The sequence below is a fragment of the Mchenga conophoros genome, linkage group LG20, assembly GCF_057382185.1.
Source record: "Mchenga conophoros isolate Kocher_MC1m ecotype Shallow Benthic linkage group LG20, M_conophoros_male_GT1.1, whole genome shotgun sequence".
Classification (NCBI taxonomy): Eukaryota; Metazoa; Chordata; class Actinopteri; order Cichliformes; family Cichlidae; genus Mchenga; species Mchenga conophoros.
This window is the reverse complement of record NC_140545.1, coordinates 18727130-18754068: the sequence shown is the minus strand read 5'-3', so window position 1 is coordinate 18754068 and position 26939 is coordinate 18727130. Positions and strand designations below refer to the sequence as shown.

At 41.8% G+C, this 26939-nt stretch overlaps 1 protein-coding gene across 4 annotated transcripts in view; it reads left to right on the top strand.

The window, feature by feature from the left end:
- The window catches only part of LOC146550617 (paired box protein Pax-7-like), a 107752-nt gene extending 81701 nt beyond the window's left edge, over positions 1–26051 (top strand). For all 4 annotated transcript variants that reach the window (XM_085260858.1, XM_085260857.1, XM_085260860.1 and 1 more), the window contains exon 9: positions 24897–26051. In XM_085260858.1, coding sequence (XP_085116984.1) covers positions 24897–25012 — 116 coding nt within the window. In that variant the 3' untranslated portion in view covers positions 25013–26051. The remainder of the gene's footprint in view (positions 1–24896) is intronic.
- Positions 26052–26939: the final 888 nt, after the last annotated feature.

Here is a 26939-nt window from a genome sequence, read left to right as displayed (position 1 = left end):
ATGCACGGTGTGGGAACGCCATAAGCCTCCATGTCTGCGCTGTCCGACGGTGAGGGATTGCTTAGAAAACCGCTACTCTGACACCATGTATTATCTTTGTCTTTATACCAAGCTTCTTATTAAATGCACGCACACACCAATCTCTGCTCCGATCCCACTTCATTTTCTTTTTCCATTTTTCCCGGTGCTTCTTGCTCGCCGGTAAAATACATACTCTGCAGTAACACAGTGCCATCTAGTGGCTGATGCAAACATAGGTCACATGTTACAGTATGGACAGTATCACAAAGCATCTTACAGCTGTAATCAGCATCAGGAAAATAAGGGTCTGATACAAAGGTTTCTGAGGTAATTTGTTTGGTTGTGAAATTGGTATGCTGTTCTCATACGTTATGTTTGACATAAGACTAGGTAAAGGTTTAAAACTTTACTGGAAGGAATGCCTTAATTATTAATGCTAGCTTTTCCTGTGTTTGTGATGTCGTGGGAATGTCTGTCGTGTAAAAAATTATGAGAAAAGTCACATCCAGTGCCACCAGAACTGAAAAACACGAGGAACATTTCAGGTCACATCTGACTTGTTGTTTAATCAGGTGCTGTCTGTGTTCCATTGATGAGCCCTTGTTAGAGGATTGTGTTTTTTCATCTCTCTCTCTCTCTTTGTTCCAACATAGGTTAAAGCGGTAGAGCATGTCTTGCTCAACATCAATGTAGTACTCTTTTTAACCACTTTGGGGTATGATTGGTGTTCTGAAATTCTCTTGCAATGACTAGCATGAAACCAAGTGACTTGATCTTTAACGTTAGCTGCTGTCTGGGATGTTAGTAGTAACTGAAATAGTCCCTTACACTGTCTTGATGCATGCTCAATCATCCAGGTAAGAAGATCCCCAAAAGTTGATTCTGATCATCTGGATGTAAGGTTTTCAGTGGAAGAAACATTTCGTCACTCATCCAAGTGACTTCTGCAGTCTCAGCTGACTGCAGGTTTCCCCAACCTTATAAATAGCACATTTGCATAATGACTGACACTAGCACCACTGACTAACAATGGGCCATGAGGTCAGTTTCATGGTCATTAATATGCATATTGTCATGACCATTGATCAGTGACCATTGATCAGTGACCATTGATCAGTGACCACTGATCAGTGACCACCAATCAATGGCCATGAGTACCATTCACAGAGAGTTGGGGAATGGCTGCAATCACACCGATGTTGGACTCTGTAGTTTGTTTAGCTGTATGTCCTCCTTAAATTGCTGGCTACCTGAGTGGTCTTCAAAAAATGATGTGGGCTTTATAGGTACTTGGAAAACTTCCTGGAGGAAACTGGTGTTGTTAGGAGAGACGGCATCCATCCCACTTTGGATGGAGCAGCTCTCATTTATAGAAATCTGGCCAAATTTATTAAACCAAAACATGAGTATCCAGAGTTGGGACCAGGAAGCAGAGTTGTAGTCTTACATGTCTCTCTGCAGCTTCTCTTCTCCTGTTATCCCACCAAAACCTCATCCCCTTAGAGACTGTGTCAGCTCCCAAACAGATAAAAATCAAATTCAAAACCAGCAAAAAATGACTTAAACATAAAAAAAAATCATAAAAAAAGAACAATACAGTATCCACATCTGCACCAAAGAGTAAAACAGTGAAATGTGGATTATTAAACATTAGGTCTCTCTCTACCAAGTCTCTGTTGGTACATGACTTAATAATTGATCAATAAATCGATTTACTTTGCCTTATAGAAACCTGGTTACAGCAGGATGATTATATTAGCTTAAATGTATTAATACCCCCGAGGCATTCTAACTATCAGAATCCTCAAGGCACAGGCAGAGGGGTTGGCTTGGCAGCAATTTTTCACACCAACCTATTAATCAACCAAATACCCAGACAGACTTTTAATTCATTTGAAAGCCTGATGCTTAGCCTTGTCCACCCCAGCTGCAAAACTCAGAAACCAGTTATTTGTAATATTCTATCATCCACCTGGGCCTTACACAGAGTTTCTGTCAGATTTCTCAGACTTTTTATCTGATTTAGTGCTTAACTAAGATAAAATAATTATTGTGGGTGATTTTAACATCCATGAAGATGCTAAAAATGACAGCCTCAACATGGCATTTAATCTGTTACTAGACTCAATTGGCTTCTGTCAAAATGTAAAAGAACCCACCCACCACTTTAATCACACTCTAGATCTTGTTTTAACATATGGCATAGAAACTGAACATTTAACAGTGTTTCCTAGAGTATTTAAAAGTAGAATGGGGGGCAGAGCCTTCAGTTTTCAGGCCCCTCCCCTGTGGAACCATCTTCCAGTTTGGATTCAGGAGACAGACATTATCTTTACTTTTAAGATTACACTTAAAATTTTCCTTTTTGCTCAAGCATATAGTTAGGGCTGGATCAGGTGACCCTGAATCCTCCCTTAGTTATGCTGCAATAGGTGTGCAATAGGCTGCTGGGGGATTCCCATGATGCATTCAGTAATTATTCTTTAGTCACCTTTCTCACTCACTTTGTGTTAATAGACCTCTCTGCATTGAATCTTTTTTGTCATTAATATATGGCTCACTTCCACAGCATTTCTTTTATCCTGTCTTACTTCTCTCACCCCAACCGGTCACAACAGATGGCTGCCTCTCCCTGAGCCTGGTTCTGCTGGAGGTTTCTTCCTGTTAAAAGGGAGTTTTTCCTTCCCACTGTTGCCAAAGTGCTTGCTCATAGGGGATCATATTATTGTTGTTTTTTTCTCTGTATGTATTATTGTAGGGTCTGCCTTACAATATAAAGCACCCTGAGGAGACTGTTGTTGTGATTTGGTGCTATATAATTACAGTTGAATTGAACTGAATGTTTTGGGTCACTAGCATGCTGCAAGAACCCATCTTCAGTGTTCTCACTGAGGAAAGGAAGTGCTCATCCAGGTGCTCATCAGGTTTACACCTTTGCCATAATTGTGATGCGGAGCTTACTACTACTACAATTATGGCATTGTGTCATGGTCCTGGGTCTATTACCCAGCTATTTTGAAGTTCAGTTTAAATAATTACTCATTGTACCTAGTTCTCAGTTGCTTTAGTTTAGTTCTTCCTTCAGTTCTCTTATCCCACAGACATGAATAATATGTAGTACTGGTTTCTTGCATTTGTACAATTTCTCTAAAATTGAAACATCCTTTTTCACAGAGATGCTGAAAAATTGGTTTACTTATGTTTTACACTTTTTAACTGAAAGATTTAAAATGGGTTTTTTTTGTCCTGGGTTTTTAGATGTTTCCCTTCAAATTTCTATCAGTTAAAAGAAGATTTTCTATGGTCATTGTCTAATATGACATTTAGGGTATGGACATGACCATCCACCCCATTCTTCCTTTTTACAGACAGATTTAATAGCTTGCTTCTGGCATTTACAGTTCTGTGAAAAAGTGTTTGCCCCCTTCCAGTTATGTTTTTTGTATGTTTGTCATGCTTAAATGTTTCAGATCATCAAACAAATTTAAAAGTTAGTCAAAGATAACACAAATGAAAATAAATGTAGGCTTTTATTATTAGGGGGAAAAAACGTTATTGCCAATGCTTGGTTACAGTTTTTTTGCTGTAATAATTAACACCTTCATTTAGGAACTGCATTTTGTGTGTGTGTGTGTGTGTGTGTGCGTGTGGGGGTGGGGGGTGTGGAGGGGTGGGGGGGTGAATCTATGCTAATATTTGCAGTTTTTTAATGATTTGAAACATTAGATTGTGACAAACATGGAAAAATAAGGACTGAGGAGGGGGCATATACTTTTTCACACCACAACTTACTCTTCTGTTTCAGGAAGCTCCTGACAGATTAAAGTGCATAATGTCAAAAAAGCTGACATGACTGCCCGTGCGAATTTCTGTTTGTTCCTATGTGTTATCAGGCTTTATCTCAGAGGCAGAAAACTCTCAGTGTGACTGCTTAACAGGGATTTAAGGTATAAACCTACCTGACAGGAAAAAAACAGCTCCCTTTGCAGGGCCTTCTAAGCCCCTGTGAAACACACACACACAAATACATGCATTTGCTCCCCCGCATGCTGTCTAGGTGACTGGCATTTTGGCAGACAGACCTGCCCACCCAAAGGTGCTCTTCTTTCTCTCTCATTCATCATCACAGTAGTGACAGTTTCCTTTCTATGCCCACAAGCTACTTAACTGACATGCCTTACTTATCTTCTCCCCATAACTAAAACACACATATACAACCCACACACAACATGTCACATAACATCTATCATAAAAGAGAACCTATCACCAGCTGAACCAGGGAGGGGCAACATTTACCAGTCTGAGAGAAAATATGCTAAGCATTAATGTCAGCTTTCTAAAAACTACATTTATTCTAGTGACTGCTTGCCTCTCTGTGTTTGGGTATATAAACCAAATTGTTGACTTCTTTGTGTCTGTCTGTCAAATGTAGTGTCTTCTTATTAATCTGTATGATTGGATATATAATAATCTGTTCTGTGACAATAGATGTTAAAGAATTAGTGTGGTGACATTTTATATCCTGTTTTTCTGTCATAGTGACTGTGTCCTCATGACAAGTAATAAGGACACCACCTTATTTTGAGAGCTTCACTCAGAAACTATTAATAACTTCTCACATAACAACACTGTTGCACTGATGTTCTTTTATTACAATGAACATTAATTATTGACTTTCTAACTCACTGCTGGCACTCTTTTGGTGTTGTGTGTGTTGGTAGTGGTTGGTGGCCCACGATCATGGTCTGCTGCTGCTAACTGATCATTTTGCTCAATAGATAATAGATAACTCTTTATTGTCATTGCACAGTCATACATAGTACAATAGTACAATGAAATTGGAAAACTGTCCTACGTCGGCACTACATGTAACACAACACGATACAACACATCACAACGCAACACAAACAACACAACACAGTATAATAACTTAGTAATAAAAAATTAGAATAATGTGCAATAATTTGTATTGCACACTGTTATTATTGCACATTAATTATTATTGCACCTTGTTACAGATATAAATATTATTATTATTACTGTTTTTACCGTTGTTAACCCCCCCAAAAAAGTCCAGGTAGGTAGCCAGTCAGATCAGCTATTTGCATTGATCAGGGCTATTGCCTGTTGTAAAAGCTGTCCTTGAGTCTATTTGTTCAGGACCTCAGCAGCCTGAACCTCCTGCCAGATGGCAGCAGCTTAAACACCCCGTGTCCTGGGTGTGTACCGTCCCGTAGGATGCTGCGTGCCCTCTTGAGACAGCGAGTGCTGTACAGGTCCTTCAGGGAGGGAAGAGGATGTCTAATGATTTTTTTGGGCCATATTGATGACCCCTGGAGTGCCTTTCTCTGTGCTGTGGTGCAGCTGGAGAACCACACACCGATGTAATATGTCAGCACACTTTCAATGGAGCAGCGGTAGAAGACGGTTAGCAGCTCCTTCTTCAGGTCTGTTTTTCTGAGGATTCTCAGAAAGTGGAGAAGCTGTTGGGTCTTCTTTAAAACCGCATAGGTGTTACAGCTCCATTGGAGGTCTGTGTCTATGTGCACACCCAGAAACTTGAAACTGGAGACCCTTTCCACACACTCCCCGTTGATGCTGACAGGCTGCAGCTCAGACTTCCTCCTTCTGAAATCAACTACCAGTTCTTTTGCCTTGTTGGTATTGAGGTCCAGGTTGTTATCTACACACCAATCTGACAGCATCTGAACTTCAGCTCTGTACGCCGTCTCATCTCCCCCAGAGATGAGCCCCACCACGGTGGTATCATCTGCAAACTTGATGACTGCGTTGTCTGGGTGGAAACTAACACAGTCATGTGTGTACAGAGTGTACATTATAATCTTCATAGAAACCTATTGCATATTACAAAATATACATGAAAGCATATATTAAAGCATACATTAAAGCATATATTCTCCTTAAATAGCTAAAAATTCTAGGTATAGTGTTTTTTATTTTAATCAGGTTTGCTAGCTTAACTACTTGCAGTATTAGTAAGGGCTTCCAGCTGTTTGACCAATACTCTCCTTCTCTGTTTGCCAAATATTTAGTTATCACATCACATCAGAATCTGTGAGCTGTTGTGCCATCGGAGCTGAAAACCAACAGCTCACAGATTCTGATCCTTCAGGTCCACGCTCTGTGTTTTTGTCTTTGTGCGGAATCTGTTTACCTGCTCTCATTTGCTTGTTTGTTGCTCATTTGCTCATTTGTTTTAGCTGTTTGGCGGTTGTTGAAATAGTTTTGTGATTCTGGTGTTTCTGGCAAAATGCATTTACAGTGGGGCAAAAAAGTATTTAGTCAGCCACCGATTGTGCAAGTTCCCCCACCTAAAATGATGACAGAGGTCAGTAATTTGCACCAGAGGTACACTTCAACTGTGAGAGACAGAATGTGAAAGAAAAATCCATGAATCCACATGGTAGGATTTGTAAAGAATTTATTCGTAAATTAGGGTGGAAAATAAGTATTTGGTCACCTCAAACATGGAAAATCTCTGGCTCTCACAGACCTGTAACGTCTTCTGTAAGAAGCTTTTCTGTCCCCCACTCGTTACCTGTATGAATGGCACCTGTTTGAACTCATCATCTGTATAAAAGACACCTGTCCACAGCCTCAAACAGTCAGACTCCAAATGCCGCCATGGCCAAGACCAAAGAGCTTTCGAAGGACACCAGGAAAAGTATTGTAGACCTGCACCAGACTGGGAAGAGTGAATCTACAATAGGCAACCAGCTTGGTGTGAAAAAATCAACTGTGGGAGCAATCATCAGAAAATGGAAGACATACAAGACCACTGATAATCTCCCTCGATCTGGGGCTCCACGCAAGATCTCATCCCATGGGGTCAAAATGATCATGAGAACGGTGAGCAAAGATCCCAGAACCACACGGGGGGACCTGGTGAATGACCTGCAGAGAGCTGGGACCAAAGTAACAAAGGTCACCATCAGTAACACACTACAACGGCAGGGAATCAAATCCAGACGTGTTCCGCTGCTGAAGCCAGTGCATGTCCAGGCCCATCTGAAGTTTGCCAGAGAGCACATGGATGATACAGCAGAGGATTGGGAGAATGTCATGTGGTCAGATGAAACCAAAGTAGAACTTTTTGGTATAAACTCAACTCGTCGTGTTTGGAGGAAGAAGAATACTGAGTTGCATCCCAAGAACACCATACCTACTGTGAAGCAAGCTAGAAGACTGGCAATCTTGCTGGGTATCCAGTTACGGAAGCAACACATTAACAAGACAATTCTGAGTAACACCAAAGTTACTTTCCCTAGTAACTAGTTACTTTGAAAGTAACGAGTAACTTGAAGTAACTGAGTTACTTTTGATAGAAGTAACTAGTAATGTAACTAAGTTACTAATTTAAAGTAAAGTAATTTAAAGTAACTTATTATATTTATTATTATTTGCAGCTAGCAGGTTGTTAATGCTATCCATCAAATCTAAAAACACTATGTTAATACATGGAGAGCCTATACGAGATTTTGTAGCGATTTCGTATAGAAAACTATTTTGCGCGTATATTTAAAACATGTCCGCGGCTCCGAACCGTAGTAAATGGTAAATGGCCTGCATTTGTATAGCGCTTTTCTAGTCCATAGGACCCCAAAGCGCTTTACACTACATTCAGTCATTCACACATAGGCGATAGCAAGCTACATTGTAGCCACAGCTGCCCTGGGGCGCACTGACAGAGGCAAGGCTGCCGGACACAGGCGCCACCGGGCCCTCTGACCACCACCAGTGGGCAAACATGGGGTTAGTATCTTGCCCAAGGATATTTGGCATGCAGCCAGGATGCAGCCTGGGTTCGAACCACCGACCTTCTGATTACTGGCTGACCTGCTCTGCCACCTGAGCTACAGCCACCCCGTAAAGGGACCTCTGGCTAATATGTCGGGTTCCGTGTCAGGCTCGTAGCCGAAAACTAGCTTTACTTTGTTGTCTGGGTCAACTTTGCTAGCGAGAGACAGAGAGAGAGACAGAGAAAGGCTGCTCCAACAGAACTTATTGTTTGAGAGGAAAACACAAACACTGTGTACAGTCGAGTCAATAGCTTACTTACAACTGGGCTCGTCAGGCACTCTTTTTGGCTGCAGTGGTTATTATTCTATTTACATGCTTCCATCTTCTGTTTCTGCTCGATGACAACTCGTACGTTTCGACTCTTTTTCTCCCTCCCTGGCACTCACAGACACATAACAGGTATGGCAGTCCATTCTCCCTGCAGCACAGACTACACTGCCCATGGGCCGCGAGATTGAGACACAGACATTAGAGCCTCTTAATGCGTGTTTTGTTTGGGTTTCCACTGGCGTGGAATTACCAAAAATAGAGAGCATAGCCTTATGAAACAGGAAAATACCGCTGTTCAATCCATTAATTTCAACAAAGTTACTGTATTCTGAATACCACCTTTTTAAACGGTAACTGTAACTCATATTTTGTATTTTAAATACGTAACGTATCATGTATTCCGTTACTCCCCAACACTGCTCATAGGGGGGTCATACTAGTCGTTTCGCCATCACTCTGGATGCTGGGAATCAAAGATTCCATAGCTCAATTATCCTATTCATGTAACCTTTTCTGCTGGGGTTAGTTGGGTAGTAGCTTCCCAACAGTGCCCAATTTTTATCTCTTCTCCACCGATGCCACCTTGTTCCAGTAGCCCACTTGTCATCAGGGTGTCCTGGTTCCTCAACACCTTACACGGACTTTGTTAATCCCAAAAAACTCTACTAACTTTCATGTAACCCTTGAATGGGTTGTAGGTAGATAGTTGTACAAAGTAATGACATCCCCAAACAGCAATCTGAGCTGCTGAAGTTGGACTTCCTCCAACTCTTCAGCCTCGTTGGTCAGTTGCAGGTGAGTGCTTTTATCTCCGGGCCCACCCCCACCTGTGGCAGAGGGATAGGCCGTTTCAGCCGGCTGCTCAGCCTTAACACCTGGCTTTCCTCCGCCTGTGCCTCCCACGGTGTGGGTTTTATTAACAATTTTGATGCCTTCTGGGAGAGGAGGCATCTTTTTGGGGCAGACGGGCTCCACCTCAACGCCTGGGGACGCCGTTTGCTGTCCGCCAATTTGGCATTTGGCGTACAGCACTCCCGCACATCGCCCTGTCACTACCCCAAATTGACATTACCTGCTGATCTGACTGCCACTGACTGATGTTCCCCTGGTCCCAGCTCCTATATTTGTTCCACTTTTAACAGTAATACACAAAACTCTGGACTCGGACCTCTCTTTCCCACAGTCAACACAATACCCGTCATAATCACAAACAGAGAGCAACAGAATTATCATAAATCCAGTAACTCCAAAAACATTAATAACCTCCGGCCTCTTCAAAAATATCAACATCCATTCAACTCTATTGTCAAAAATCCACCAGTCTCAATCAGTATGGCAGTTTTAAATGTCCGCTCTCTGTTGAACAAGTCTTTTATTATTAATGATTTAATCTTAGATAATAAACTTGACTGTTTATTTTTAACTGAAACATGGCTGGGTTCGGATGCACCAGTTGTTCTCACTGAGGCCTCCCCACCAAATTTTAATTTCTCTTTTTCTATTATTTAGTATTTAGTATTTATTTATTTATTGTCATTGTCAAGAACAATGAAATTGCGTTTGGGGCTTCCATACAACCCAAAAAAAGAGAAGAAAATAATAAATACCCCTTAAAACCCAAGTGTACATATTTAACCCAGTGTGACTCCAATGCAATAAGACAATCCTTAGCAATAATGTTCGTAGAAATTCAGACAAAGACCTGAGAAACATGACAAAATACAACAATGCAACCCATTCAATATTATTGTACTGTGAGATATGATATCAGATATGATAGTTATCTATTTAAGAAAGAGGGGGGGGGGGGGGGGGCAGGAGGGGGAAGAGAATAAAGATATGATGCACCAATGCAGACCAGTTCATTGCTATTAAGAAGTTGGATATGGTTATTGTCCGTGAGAGGGGGGCAGAGAGTTCAGGAGCCTCACAGCCTGTGGATACAGGCTGTTGGCCAGTCTGGATGTTCTGGCCTGTATAGACCTGTACCTTCTCCCTGAGGGCAGCAGATGGAAAAGGTGGCGCGCAGGGTGATGTTGGTCCCGCAGGATACTGTGCACCCTCCTCAGACAGCGAGTGGGGAAGATATTACTGATCTCTGGCAGACTTGTTCCAATAATTCTGCCAGCTTCTTTCACCACCCGCTGGAGTGCTTGCTGATCGGCCTTGGTGCAGCTGGGGAACCACACTAGAAATCCATACGTCAGAACGCTGCTGATGGCACAGTTGTAGAAGTTCAACATCAGAGATCTGGGAATGTGTGCGCTCCGCAGTCTCCTCAGGTAGTAGAGGCGCTGTTGGGCCTTCCGTACAACTGAGGTGATATGGTTGCCCCAGGACAGGTCCTCGGTCACAGTTACCCCCAAGAATTTAAAACTGCTCACCCTCTCCACCGCCTCACTGCCAATGAAGAGAGGCAGATGGTTGTTATGACCCCTCTTCCGGAAATCTACAATGATCTCCTTGGTAAGAGAGGTGGTGGGACTGCATCTTTAACCAACAACACACTCACCTCCAAACAAATTTTATTTGATCATTTTACCACTTTTGAATTCCACGCTATTGTTTTCAGCAGCCCTCCAGTTTTATCTGTCACAGTTTACAGACCACCTAAAGACAGTGCTGCTTTTATCAAGGAATTCTCAGAATTTTTAACAAACATACATTCAAAATATAATATGATAATTTTAACCGGTGATTTTAACCTGCACATAGATAATCCTTCTGACCCTGCATCAAAAGAATTCTTAAACATTCTTCACTGTTTGGATTTTACCCAGCACGTCACACAACCGACTCACAACAGAGGACACACTCTGGACCTGGTCATCACCCATGGGCTGTCCACCAGCGTGTCCTCTGTTGTTGACTTGGCTGTCTCTGACCACTACTGTGTGTTTTTTAACATCACCGGTTTTATTCAGCGGGAGACCTCGGTGCGAACTGTGAGGAGGCGCTATCTAACCTCTGAAGTGGCTGCAAATTTTACCAGGGTTTTAGACGAATGCCCCCCTGTGATTTTACCTGCACCCTGCGATTTGATTTTTAATCATTTTAACAGCAAACTGAAGAAAAGCCTTGACTCCGTTGTTCCACTCACCACCAAAAAGATTAACGTAAAACATGCATCACCCTGGAGAAACGAAGAAGTCAAAAAACTCAAAAGAAATTGCAGGGCAGCAGAAAGGAGATGGAGGAAAAATAAAAATACTATCAACCATCAAATATTTTGCGAGCAACTTAAAGTGTACAATAATACATTAAGGAATTCAAGAAATTCATACTTCGCCAAAATAATCAGTAATAACAAAAATAATCCCAAGGTCCTCTTTTCCACCATAGATCATTTATTTAACCCTGATTTTAACAGCTCCCAAAGAACCCCCACAGACTCACTCTGTGAGCAGTTTGCAGACCACTTCAGGGGAAAGATCAGCGCCATCAGATCTGATATTTTATCTAATCGCGATATGTTTGTAAACACATCTGAGGGCTCGATTGTACCTGAGGAGACACTGGACAGCTTTGTCCTGGTTAATGCTGAGAACCTTCAGAAAGTTTTCTCCACAGTGAGACCCACCACATGTCTTTTAGATCCAATCCCTTCTTCACTCTTTAAAACACTTTATGGATTTTTTGAGGCTGAGCTTTTATACATGATGAATTGCTCTCTTCAGTTGGGTGTCTTCCCTGCTGCCTTTAAAACGGCGGTGGTGAGGCCCCTTCTGAAGAAGAGCAATTTGGATTGTAATGATTTTAATAACTACAGACCTGTATCCAACTTACCATTTTTAAGTAAAATCTTAGAAAAACTTGTTTTTACTCAGATTAATGATTTTCTAAATGATAGACAGATCCTGGAGATATTCCAGTCTGGATTTAGGGTGAACCACAGCACAGAGACGGCTCTCCTAAAGGTTTTAAATGATCTTAGATGTAACTGGGACGCCCAAAAGCTCTCAGTCCTGGTGATACTGGATCTAAGCGCAGCCTTTGATACAGTAGACCACGCTATTCTTTTAAACAGACTGAAACACATGGTAGGCCTCTCTGGTGCTGTACACAACTGGTTCACTTCCTATCTCTCTGACAGAACTTTTATGGTGAGTATGGATACATGCTCCTCTAAGATCCATAAAATGACATGTAGTGTGCCTCAAGGGTCGGTTTTAGGCCCTGTACTTTTTAATTTGTATATGCTCCCTCTCGGCGGTGTCATCAGGAGGCATGGAGTGAACTTCCACAGTTACGCTGATGACACGCAGCTGTACATCTCCATGTCTCCTGATGACACCAGACCAATGGATGCCCTTTTTAACTGTATTTTAGATATAAGATCTTGGATGGCAGAATACTTTTTACAGCTTAACCAGGACAAAACTGAAGTTTTAATCGTCGGTCCTGAGGCTCAGAGAGAGAAACTCTTGTCTAAATTAGAGGCATTTTCACTATGTCCTTCGCTACAAGTGAAAAACCTGGGTGTTATTTTTGACTCTGAGCTTGGTTTTGTCCCACATATTAAACATGTGACCAAAATTGGATTTTATCATCTAAAAAATATAGCCAGAGTCCGCCCTATTCTCTCTCAGGCCAAAACAGAGATGCTGATGCATGCTTTTATTACCAGTCGTATTGATTACTGTAATGCCCTGCTCTCTGGTCTTCCTAAGAAGAATATTTCAACTTTACAACTTTTACAAAACTCGGCGGCTCGTGTGCTGACGAAGACCAGAGGGTTTTAGAATCGCTGCATTGGCTCCCCGTGTGTTTCAGGATCGATTTTAAAGTTCTTTTATTGGTTTTTAAATGTCTTAATGGTCTTGGGCCTTCTTATCTCTCAGATCTGCTTTTACCATATGAACCCTCGCGGACCCTGAGGTCCTCTGGTACTGGCCTTTTGATTGTCCCTAAAGTCAGGACACATACTCACGGAGAGGCAGCGTTTCAGTGGTATGGTCCTCGTCTGTGGAACAGCCTGCCGGAGGAGCTCAGGGCCGCAGAGAACGTACATGTTTTTAAGAACAGGCTCAAGACCCACCTTTTTAATTTAGCTTTTACTTAGCGTTTATTTATTTTATGCTTATTTATTCTATCCTGTTATTTTATTATTAATTCAGGCTTTACCTAATATTTATTGATTTTATTCTTATCCATTTTTTAATCTTCTTACTCTATTTATATTTATATTTATATTGTAACCCGTTCTTATTTATTTTATCATTTTACCCTGTATATAGCCTATTGTGGCATATCTCCAGTGTTTCCTCGGAGGGCGCTCTCTGCACCGGGGCTGTGATCGACCGTGGCTGCTGGGTCTCTGGGGGTCCTCTCAGCCTGGCTGGGGGGCTCCTTTGCCTCCCTCCTGCTGTGTGCCCGGCCTGGAGGCTGCGGTCTGTGACCGGCTCTCGGTGCTGACGGCTCCGTGTTATAGTGTTTCCTCACTTGGCTCACTTGGCTCATGTGAACCCAGCCCAATTTTTACTCTTTAACCTTCGCTGACCCTTAAAAATGCATCCCTTTAGAGCCCTGGGGACCAAAAATGGTCCCGCCCCAAAAGTGTAATAAAAAGATTATATATTCATATTTTTTCCAATTTAAATTGGTCAGTCTTTTAAAACTACTTCTCCCTGAAATATTCATATAAAGTTTTAATTATATTTTCGTTGTTTTAACCCTTTAAATCCCAGTTTTATTACATGAGCGCCCTGTTTTTTTAGCCCCAAAAAACAAAAAACTAAATATTTTCCAAAAAAAACATTTGAAGTAATATTTGTTTGTTATTATAATTAGGCCTTTAGGTGGACCAAAGATTGGCACCAACAGTCATTTCGATCGCCTTTTATTTTTTTTGCAGGAGCGCATTTCATAAAATGCACACCCTATCGGTCCTAATCGACCACGCCCAAAAAAGTGCTATAAAAAATTTATATATTAATATTTTATTCCACTTTAAATTAGCCAATCTTTTAGACCTACTTCTCCTTGAAATATTCATGTCAAGTTTTAATTACATTTCGCGGATTTTAACCCTTTATATCCCGGTTTCGTCACATGAGCGCACTGCTTTTTTTGCCCCAAAAAACATAAAACTTGAATATTTTCCAAAAAAAACATTTAAGGTAATATTCAATTGTTATTATAATTAGGCCTTTAGATGGACTAAAGATTGGCACCAACATTCATTTCGATCGCCTTTTTTTTTTTTTTCAGGACCAGAAAATGGTCTCCAGGCGGCAAATGCTCCTCCTCTAGGCCGAAATAAGTGCATGTTGCCGGGGTAAGTCGCGACGATCACCGGGGCACGATCACCGGGGACTGCTTTTTCCAGCCCACACATCCGATACCACGTGACAACAAATACGTCATTTCCTGTTGACTAAAAAAAAAAAAAAGCACCCTCTAACGGTCCTAGGGACCAAAAAATGGTCCCGCCCGATCATCGGGCGAAGCCGCTGCTGCACGCCGGAAATGAGGCTTCGTTTCCCACAGGTCTGTCCAAGCAGCCCGCTGTTTTCCAGCAGGGATCAAATGTGGAGCAAGGGCGCCACCCGGTGGACAAATAAAAAATTACAACTCTAAGGCTCATAGACCAAAACGAGACGGAAACATAAGTAATCACCAAGACATTAACGGTAATAATTCTGCAGTGAAAAATAGCATTTATAATGGAAGTCAATGGGCCAAAAATGGTCCCTAGGGCTCTAAGAGGATGTGTATTGTTAGCTTAGCCACTGAAGCTAATTTAAGGAAGTCAGACTTGAATTTTGAAATGAAATTATGCCAAACTTTTTTTTAGAGAATTTGGCTATATTCCATTCAACACAGTGCAAATGGCTTGTAACTGAAAAACTAAAGGGACCAAAAATGGTCCCAGGGCCAAAGAAGGGTTAAGTGTGCGTGTGTGTGTGTGTGTGGGGGGGGGGGGGGGGGGGGGGGGGGAGATATGTGTGTATTCACATCATTTATGTTAATGAGAGTGCGGGGAGTGAGTTGGAGGGTGGGGTGGGCTGCTTTTAACTATGTAAAGCACTTTGTGCTACATTTTTTGTTTGAAAAGTGCTTTATAAATAAAGATTGATTGATTGATTGATTGATTGATTTTCAAACAGAATGTAGGGATCGGTGGGTTAGCCTGTTCCCATTTCTGAGGTTAACATGTAATATGTTCCGAAATGTTTCAGTACTGTAACTAAATTACATTTTTCAATAATGTGGTAATGTAGCACATTCCTATCCTAAATTCAGGTATTACATCACAGTTAAAATGATGTCATTGTTTGCATTGCAAACGTTCCTTGGTAATCTGTAATCTCGATAAAAAGAGAAAAAAAATATATAAACAAATTTTTTTTTCCTCCTGCACTTGTGCTACAATCAGCCTATTTAGATTGCATCTATGTCATGGCTATTAAAATCATCTTATATCAAGGGCCACATACTTGATATATGTGGCCCTTGATATACAGTAAGTCCACGGAATGGTGAAATTCCAGTTTCTGTCAGTTTAAAAAGTATAACTATGCATTCAATCTATTAGATAGGAACGATCGTGGCTCAAGAGTTGGGAGTTCGCCTTGTAATTCGAAGGCTGCCGGTTCGAGCCCTGGCTTGGACAGTCTCAGTCGTTGTGTCCTTGGGCAAGACACTTCACCCGTTGCCTACTGGTGGTGGTCAGAGGGCCCGGTGGCACCAGTGTCCGGCTGCCTCGCCTCTGTCAGTGTGCCCCAGGGTGGCTGTGGCTACAATGTAGCTTGCCATCACCAGTGTGTGAATGTATGGGTGGATGACTGGATATGTATTAATTCTTAGGGTTTGGTGTTCAGTGTTCTATTATTGGTGATTTATGACAGACTGGCGACCTGTCCAGGGTGTACCCCGCCTTTCGCCCTATGACAGCTGGGATAGGCTCCAGCGCCCCCCGCGACCCTGAAAAGGATAAGCGGAAGCGAATGGATGGATGGATGTTCTATTATTGGTAAAGCGCTATACAAATACAGACCATTTACCATATCTTAATATAAGATTAAAAAAACCCAGCAAATTCAACATTATGTCTCAGTTTTTCTACATGGTGAAGAAATGCTGCCATAATCAATGAAAGAAATCTGTCAGCATGACTCTTTGAGCTCAGATTGTAAGAAGTAATGTGTAAAGTCCCAAAATTTTGTTATTAAATTACTTTGGTGTATTGTGAATGGCCATGAGCGAGGGCCTTATTGGTAAAAAAAAAAAAAAAAAGTTTTAAAAGTTATAAAAATACAGTTAAAAGTCCAACCTTTATAGCTTAAAGGCGGTACGTATTTAAAATACAAAATATGAGTAACTGTCTTCCATTACAGTTACCGTTTAAATAGGTGGTAATCAGAATACAGTTACTTTATTGAAATAAGTGGAATACACACCTGTTGTTTCCTGACTAATGTTAGGCTATCCCAGCTCTATCCCTTCTCCAATTTTGGTGATTAAATGCAGTTGGGTGCAGGTTTAGGTCAGTTGGAAGAGCATGCAATCCTATGGCACATGGCTGAGAGTGGCCTGCCTGGGCTCGAGTCTGACCCATGGCCTTTTTTTTCCATCTGGGATTAATACAGTTTCTCTGATTCTGATTGTCAGAAACTCAAACAAAACACACAATAGGAGGCTCTAATGTAAGCATCCTGTTAATGTTGGTGGCATCAGTTAGACAATGGACCCAGAGCCAGCAGTGCACGGGCAGGTATGCATTTCTTACTTGGAAATTCCGGAGATAAATGGGATGATCAAAACTTCAGTATCTACGATGTACTATTGGTGTGTGAATTTTATTACTATTTATGAAGGCTACTCGTCACCAGACTTCCTGAGAATGCTATAGTTGGAACTGCAGTATACTTGATGACATCACAGCTCCAGAGTTTTTATTGCCATTCCCTCTTAATTTAACTGTTTTAACTAAAAAATTACACATGATGTAGTAGATTTCTTTAAGAAAAAAAAAAAGATAATTCAAAAATTCGCTTTTACATATCATGTGTTTCATAATGTCTAATAAGCTTTGTACAGTTGAGCACAATCACTACGTGACAGAAACACTTAAGTTTAAGTCTTAAAAGGTAAAGCCTAATCTCTCTTAATAAAAATATTATACATGTTTGCCTGAATAAAAACAGACAAGTGAGAAGTTAGAACGCTTTTATTTTCATTTTAGTAAACACTCAAAACTTACAATAGAGAGCTGGGGTTTGGAAGAGAGTTTAACAAATATTTAAAATATAATCCGATCCTTTTTGGAGTAGCCTTCAGGATCTCCATGTGTTAACATAGTGTTTTTAGATTTGATGGATAGCATTAACAACCTGCTAGCTGCAAATAATCATGTGCAGTTTCACATGATTGTTAACAGACAAAAAGAAAACATATTACTGATACAGAAATAGTTTTCTATACAAGCACTGCAAAAAGTGCAGCCTTACCTAATGTCCACATTACTGTTAGGCATTTTATATAAAGATTTAAATATCTAGTTGGTATTGGTATGGTTAGTAGCCTTCAGTAATAGTAATAAATCACATAATTCATGTCGTTGTAAAGAGCAAGACAATATATTAAGTAATCCAAAGTATTTAGAATACGTTACGCTCAAGGATTCAAGGATTCTTTAGTGTTATTCGCATCACATGTTTACATGAGGTGGAATGAAATTAGGTGCACACGGTCCTGGAGTGAAAGAAACAGAATAACCGAGAAACAATAAAAAGAAAACTGTCATGGTCCTGGGTCGGTGACCCAGCGTTTTGAGTTTATTGTTATTATTTTCTAGTTTCTTCTGATTTTGTATTAATTCTTAGGGTTTGGTTTTGGTGTTCAGTGTTCTATTATTCCTACCTGTGTTCTCCCCCCCCCCCCTGTGCTCTGTTCATGTCCCTGAGTTTGTGTTTGTAAAACAGTTTGTGAGTTTCCTGTTCTATTTTGAAGGTCTGTGTCTCGTTGTGTCTCATTAGGTTCAGCTGTGTTCCCCTCTGGTGTATCATTCCCTCATTACCTTGTGTGTATTTATAGTGTGTGCCTGCCTGTGTTCCTTGTTGCTCCGTCTGTGTAATTTGGTATTCCCTGCGTCTCTCCGCTCTCCTTTCTTCGTGCTTTCCCTGCGTGTCTCCCCGTGTCCTTATGTTTTCAGGTTTGTTTATTAGATTTCCCAGTCTAGGTTTTAGTTGCTCCCTGTTCCTTATTTCTTGGTTTGTACGTTGCTTTCACTACAAATACATGCCTACCTCAGCCAGTACCTGCATTTTGGATCCTTGTCTCACTACACCACACGACTGCTGCCCCAGCCGTGACATTACGGAGTGACCACAAACATGGATCCAGCGGACTTTCCTGGGGAGAGTGATCTGGCGCAAGTCCTACGCCTGGTGGAATGGATAACCCACACCTCAAATACAAGAGCGAAGATTGTGGGAATGAATGCGATTGAGGCAATCCTCGAGGGAAATCCCCATCTCCACCAGGCCAGAGGATTCACAGATCTAATTGCCGATCTACATAAAGCCCAGGCGGCAGTGCAAGCTCGGGAATTAGCAGACTTCGTCTGGCAGCAGCGGACAACGGCTGACATCTAAGCAGCTGGCTGTGGTGAGTCAAAGGGACATTTTTTACACCACTTCTGTCTTTGGGACTGTTTTTTCGGGGGCTCTGTGTTTTGGGACAGGGGAGAATAATGACTCTGATTTCCCCTCTTCACCAGCTTAACTTCCGCTAAAACCATCATTACAGTCAGCCACTCAGGCTTCCATTCAGTCAGTAGCCCAGCCTACACCTTTACCCTTAGCCCGGTCACCTGTTTAGCCATTAGCCTCACCAGTAGCACAGTTATCTCTTCAGCTACCTGCCTCCTCATCTACTCATTCTTCTATTTTGTCACCTGTACAACCTTCGCTTTCACCTGCCTCTGTACAGGAAGCTATGGCAATACAACGCATTAAGGACTGTTTTTCTACCTCCCATACAGAGCAGAGAGACAAACATATTAACACTAAACTGGTTTCTCAAAAGCTGGCTTGTTCTGAGACTTTTACTCACTCCAGGCCTCAGCTGACTCTGGACCCCTGGAGGCTAAGGAGCCAGCTGAGGACTGTGCCCGGCTGTTGCTGCCTGAGCAGGGTCAGTGCTCTGCGCAGCAGTCTGCCTCATGTTTGCTGGAGGCCCCCGTGCCTGCTGGTTTTGCTTTGTGTGTGCCAGAGGCCCCCATGCCTGCTGGTTTTGCTTTGTGTGTGCCAGAGGCCCCCATGCCTGCTGGTTTTGCTTTGTGTGTGCCAGAGGCCCCCGTGCCTGCTGGTTTTGTTTCGTGTGTGCCAGAAGCTCACACTGGCTCACACTGGTTCTGTGACTGTTCTCGCTGGGGGGGTCCAAGGAACCGCTCCAGCCTCCTGCTTTTGCTGGGGGTCCAAGAAACCGCTTCAGCCTTCGGTCTTTCCTGGAGTGTCCGAAGAGCCGCTTTGGCCTTCGCTGGAGGGTCCGAGGGGCTGCTTCAGCCTTCATTCTTTGCTGGGGGGGCACGAAGATCCGCTCCCGCCTCCTAGTTTCGCTGGGGGGGTCCGAGGAGCCCGTCTGGCCATCACCGTCGCCTGCGGCTTCCGCTGGGGGGGTCTGAGGAGCCCGTCCGACTATCACCATCGCCTGAACAGTGTGGCCACCGCTGCCTTCCGCGCTGCCGGTCTCCGGATTTGTGTCGCCGCCGCTGCCTTCCGCACGGCCGGCTTTTGGATTTGTGTTGCCTCCACAACCTTCTGTGGGGCCGACCCCCTGAACTGTTTCACTCTGCCATGGACTCAGCCATGGATCGGGAAGGCTGAGTCTTTTAGCCATGTTTCTGTGAGACAGATTGAGTAACTTAACTCATTGGGTAACTTAATGGAATACATTACAAAATACATGTTGGGCCATGTATTCTGTAATCTGTAGTGGAATAATACATTTTGGAATACCTTCCCAACACTGGCTAGAACCCAGAATGATGTAAAGGTGAGTGTATGTTGACCCCAGCTCAGCAGCCAGAGCCTCTTCAACACACAATAAAGGCAGTGATGAGCAAGCGCATTTGTATGTGTTCATGTTTTTAAAAGTCACTGTGGCATTCTCTCCTAAGTCTCTTTCAATTTTTCTTGTTTTGTCAGTTTTCATGTTCATGCATAAAAACTAAAAGATCATATGTGTCCTCATTAGTATCGGGATTTGTGTTTATGTATGGAAATAGTAATTATGTGACCATGGTCATTTATGGCTGTTTCCCAACAGTTGATCAGGTGTTCCGTTGAAGATTATCTGGTTCCACCTGATTCGTACTCTAAGCCATCGGCGGGAGAAACGGGCAGAACAATTACATTCTTTTCCACTAGCACTAGTATAACTATCTGCTCTAATTAAATAGGTTGCCAACTGCAGGTAAAACAGAAGAAGAAATTGCATAATAGTCATGCTGTGAGATTTGAAAAAAGTAGTCAATCTGACCTGGGTCCTGGAAAAAATTCTGACCCAGATGAAGGCCCTAGCATGAGTAGTGGCCAGAAGAAAGCAAGAAAGGTATACTGGGGACAAACAGAGCCTGGTGCGAGGAAAAAATTTTGATTGGTGGTGTGCCATGTGATTTTTCTTTTGTGAAATATGTGCGATGGCTCCAAAAGGTTAGGAAACACTAATTTATGGAGTCACATGAAAGTAATGTACAGAGTAGTATATCATGAATCGCCTTGAGGCGACTTTTGTTGTGATTTGGTGCTATATAAATAAAATTGAATTGAATTGAATATCAAATTACTTGTGAGTAATTAAGTACTTTATTTTTTATACATCAATCAAATCAAAACAGTTACCTCATACATATACGCACTGGTACATCACAAGACCAAATTTCCTCTGCTGATCAAAAATTCTCATCATCATTGTTGAGAGATTTTTGAGTTTTGTGATTATGCTTAGTTGTAGCTTCATTTAAAGGAAGAAGAGCTGTTGAATTGAAACTACCACACAGGAAAAGGGAGTGAAAACTGATGTGCAGAGGAATGCTGTAACATACATACTACCTCCTTTGTTAACAGGCAGGCTAACGGTCTCTCTCTCATTATATGGGAATGTCTGAATTTCTATACATACATACTACCTCCTTTGTTAACAGGCAAGCTAACGGTCTCTTTCTCCTTTTGTGGAAATGTTTTTGCCACTCCTACTTCCCTGAAAGCTTGGGTTAAGTATAAATAAAGAAAGCTCTGAAAGCCCTGGGCGGTCTTTCCTCTGTCTCACATTTGTCCTGCACTCGTCTGGTGCAGGATGGATTGGACGGTGAGGGACGATCGTCCATGTGTGCACATGTATAAGATATCTTGAGTCTGAGTTCCTTTGCCTTCTACAAGTTCTCTTCACAATCATGGTGATTTAAAAAATGAAGAAATGATAGGGGACAAGATTGCCTTCTAATTTGTGCTTAAGAGTTTAACCAAGCAGTTTTGGTACCTACATATAAACAAACAGCAAAGTGGAAAAAGAAAAGCTAAAATCAAAAATTCTGTTCGTCCTACACTCCAGTTCTCTTTATACTGAAAGATAAATACTCTACAACATTAGAGAGACATATGATCAGATAATCCCAAGATAGACCAGAAAGAACACCCTTTTAACAGTTTTTCAGGCTTTCTCATCAAACAATACACTCACTTGAAGTGCAGCCCTGGACAATGAAAAATGACAAAGCAGTACCCTGTGCAGTGAAATGCCACTGTTGTTCTTAGTCTCCTTCCTCAACGAGCTCAACAACTTTTATGCTCGTTTTGAGCGAGGGAACCCCACAACCAAAGCAGACGTGACGCCAGACCACCAACCTCTGACTCTCTCCCCCACCGATGTAGGAGCGGTGCTGAGCAGGATCAATGTCCACAAGGCTGCAGGTCCCGATGGCATCCCCGGGCGTGTTCTCAGAGCGTGTTCTGAGGAGCTTGCAGGAGTGCTGACAGACATATTCAACCTGTCCTTGGCCCACGCTGTGGTACCGGCCTGCTTCAAATCCACCTCCATCGTCCCGATACCCAAAAACTCCAACCCATCTTGCCTCAATGACTACCGCCCAGTAGCACTCACCCCCATCATCACTAAGTGCTTAGAGCAGCTGGTCCTAGCACACTTCAAATCCTGTCTCCCCCCCACCCTGGACCCCCACCAATTCGCATACCGCCAGAACAGGAGCACAGAGGATGCAGTCTCCATCGCACTGCACTCTGTCCTCTCACACCTGGACAACAACAACACCTACGCCAGAATGCTGTTTATAGACTTCAGTTCAGCATTCAATACAATCCACCCCTCACAACTCATCAGGAAACTGACAGACCTGGGCATCAGTTCCCTCATCTGCAAATGGTTACTGGACTTCCTGACCAACCGCCCCCAACATGTCCAGCTGGATAACCGCTGCTCATCTACCATCACAATGAACACCGGTGTACCACAAGGCTGTGTGATGAGCCCTTTCCTCTACTCCCTCTTCACCCACGACTGCAGACCTGCTGATGGTTCCAACACCATCATTAAGTTTGCAGATGACACCACGGTGATTGGCCTCATCAGTGACAACGATGAGGCCGCCTACAGGGAGGAGGTGGATCGTCTGGCTGAGTGGTGCGACACAAACAACCTGCTGCTTAACACCGAGAAGACCAAGGAGCTCATCGTGGACTACAGGAGGAATGCTGACCCACATCCACCCATCCACATTAAGGGGACGGCTGTGGAGCGTGTGAGCAGCTTCAAGTTCCTGGGAGTCCACATCTCCGAGGATCTCACCTGGACGACCAACTGCTCCAAGCTGGTCAAGAAGGCTCACCAGCGCCTCTTCTTCTTGAGGACTCTGAGGAAGAACCACCTGTCCTCAGACATCCTGGTGAACTTCTATCGCTGCACCATCGAGAGCATCCTGACCAACTGTATAACAGTCTGGTACGGGAACTGCTCTGCCTCGGACCGGAAGGTGTTGCAGAGGGTCGTGAAAACTGCCCAGCGCATCGCCGGAGCACCACTTCCTGCCATAAAAGACATCTACAGGAAGCGGTGTCTGAAAAGGGCTGGGAAAATCATCAAAGACCCCAGTCACCCATCACATGGACTCTTCACCCTCCTGCCCTCTGGGAGGCGCTACAGGAGCCTCCGGACTAAGACCACCAGGTACCGGAACAGCTTCTTCCCCACAGCTGTCAGACTCCTGAACTCTGCCTCCTGACATCTGACCCACGTTAACTCATGGACTGAACATACACACACACACACACAATGGACAACTGTACCCTCAAACACACAATAATAACATGGAGTGAACCACCACTCACAACCACTAGCACTTTATATAGCCTCTGTAGAAATTATCCACACCCTCACTTACCTTAACTGCACTACTGTATAGCCCTGTGTAAACAATCATTCTGTACATACGATAATTTTTAACCCTACAACTGTTTACAACTTGCATAGTTCCCATTTCTGTATAGCTGTATATCTCAGATTCCTGTAAAGTTATTTATTTCATATTCTGTATAGTTTTTCATATTTATATCCTGTCCATATCCTGTACATAGCTTGTACTCACTACAGCTTGTACTCACTACAGCCTGTACATACTTATAGTTATAGAATATTCACAACATACTTCATACCGTGTACATTATAACATAATAGACCCATTTCTGTAATATACTTACATATCTATATTATTGCTAATATATATTGTAATATATCTATATCACTAAGCACTTCTGGATGGATGCAAACTGCATTTCGTTGCCCTGTGCATGTGCAATGACAATAAAGTTGAATTCTATTCTATTCTAATTCTATTCTATTCTAGTCATAACACATTGTCAGGAGGTGCTATCAAGAATGAGTACAAGGGGAAATGAACTGATCATTTAGGTTTGCAGGATAAATAGTAAACCATGAAATAACATGATTTACTCATAATGTAAAAGTAGTGTCATGGTTCTGGGTCATCCGACCCAGCATTTTGAGTTTCTTGGCTTCTGGTGATTGTTATATATTATGATGATGGTTTAAGGTTCATTAGTTAGTCTTTAGTTTATTCTGTGTTCCTGGGTGATTGACTATGTTTAGTTTCTTGTCTGTTAGGGTCCCCTTGTGTTTTGGTCTCTCGTGTCTGTCGTGTCATCTGTGTTTACGTGCCTTTCCCTGCATGTTTCCCAGGTCCCAGTAATGCCTTTGTGTTTTGTCTCCCTTTTCCCTTTACATTTTCCCTCCTTGTGTTTCATTCTGTCTCCCCTGTCTGTCATGTGCATTCATGTATGTTCTCCCCAGCCCGTCCTGTCTGTCTCTCTCTCTCCCTCAGTGTCTCGTCTTTCTTAATTACTTCCATGTTTCTCTCATTGTGTCACCTCCCTTTTTCTCCTCAGTCTGCCTTGTTCCCCTGTGTGTTCCTTCCTCTTATCCCTGTATCATGCCATGTATTTTGGTCTGCATCTTAGTCTTTTGTCTTGTGTTCAGCGTGTTCAGTTTTGCTTCCCCTGTTGTTATGTGTTCCCCTCTGTGTGTGTATTTAGCGTGTCAGATTCCCTCTGTTCATTGTCAGGTTGTCTGGTTGGGTTGTCTCACATTGTAATCCTTTTGTAAACCGTTTTGTTCTTATTCCTTTGTATTTGTATTAATTAGTTTTTGCCTTAGTGACTTTCAGTCCATTTACCATTTTATCAATTGCAAGCGGCAAGGATTCTAACAAATCTTCATTAACTCTCCATCCTGTCTTCTATTCTCCACAGCTGCTGTGGATTACCTGGCTAAGAACGTCAATCTCTCCAATCAGCGCAGAATGAAGCTGGCTGACCACTCAGCTGTACTGGGACTGCTGCAAGTTGAGACAGGCCAAGCATACTAGTACTTTCCCAACATATTTAAACAGCAGTACACCGGGTCACCAGCACAACCCACACTGCCTGCTACAACTCGCATATTCCAGAGAGCATTTGTGAGTGTGTGCCACAAACTGAGTACAAATGTGACTGCTATTTAGGTTTTTTTAAACATTATTTTATATTGGTGGGTGAAAGACTGAATGATGCAGTTTTGCAAGCTTTAAGTATTCTTCATGGAAACAACCAAACTAACAATGAGGAAGTGTTAGGAACATACTTTTTGCACCAAATTTCAGGTGTGTCAAACTTTTTAGATAACTAGAAATTTGTTATAAGCAATTAAATGTGAATTAAAAGATAATCTGAATGTAATCTTTGAAATAAAATAACTTTTGTATAACCAGAATCACAGTGAGGAAATAATATCCAGTTATTCTAATGTTACTTCTGGTTCTTTGCAAAATGTTCCAAGTGAAACAGAATCACTCTGCTCTTACTGCAGTAGTTCAACAAATAAAAAAAGGTTGAATTACAGTAAAAATGTGAATGCAGAGCACATTTTTAGGATGAATTTTAAAAAATTTAAAAATAAAATGAATTTATGGCAATGTTTCAATGAATTGTTAAAACATACTGATCTATTGCCTGTTTACATTTAGGAAAGAACCCTTTGAGTTACACACAACAGCTGAGTACCCTAAAAGTCCCTTGTAGTCTCTGTAAATCTTTGATTGATATGATTCTGGTTGTGTTGTCAGAAAACGTATAGACCATGAAAGCTACCTCGAGACTATGCATGCTGTATATCTGACCCAAACAGAATTTAAGCCACTGGATTCAACAAATATGTTGATTTTTCTCCTGTCTTAAAGAAAACACTCATCAAGAAAGATTGATCCTTGTTGACCCTTTTTATTTATTTTTAATTTCTTCCATGTGAAGCCTGGACGACTTCACCAATATTGGTGAAGTCGTCCGATGCCTACTCTAAGGAGTCCTTCTTGCTGAACAACAGAACATGGAAAAAAAAGATGAATAAGACAATAAAACAAAATGTCATAATTTGTGCATGTGTTAAGTTTGTGAAGAAGAATAACATTTCTGTAGCAGATCTATATCAGATAATTCCTCACGGGATGACTTATTCTGAGCTCTGTTCATAGCTGAATTCCAAGGACACCAAGGTCAAAACTGAGAGTCTAACATGTACTCTGATTAACTGCCATCATTCACATCTGCATCAATCACTAGTTTCTATATTTATTTATTTCTCTTCATTGTGGTTCCTTTAGTATCTACTCTGTTCATATTTATCATATAAACAAAAAATGATCTTTGTAGAACCATATCTGCAACTATATTTCTACTAATTAACATCTTTTAACAAATGCTTGTCTTCAATACATTTTTTGTAAAGTAGAACAGTGGACTGTAAATGATATCAAACAGACTGCTGATTTTAAGTACTACAAAATGTTGCTGATCCAAGCAATTTAGCACTCAGAATTTAAAATTTTGTATTATAACACTAAGGATTTTGCCAATAAATATATATTTCTGTAATGTCACCACCCATTCCCATGCCTAAAAAAAGAAAAGAAAATGCTACATAACCCCAAGTAAGTTAGATCTGATAAACCTAAAGATCCAAGTAGTTTAAATATTTTGATTAAGATGGTGCATACTTTATTTATCATAAATTCGTGACTTCACGTACCTTTTAACAGTAGTTTCTAACTCATAACTTATTTTTAATTAAGTTGGTGGTTAAATGGGATTATACTAATACAGTGGGGCAAAAAAGTATTTAGTCAGCCACCGATTGTGCAAGTTCCCCCACTTAAAATGATGACAGAGGTCAGTAACTTGCACCAGAGGTACACTTCAACTGTGAGAGACAGAATGTGAAAAAAAAAATCCATGAATTCACATGGTAGGATTTGTAAAGAA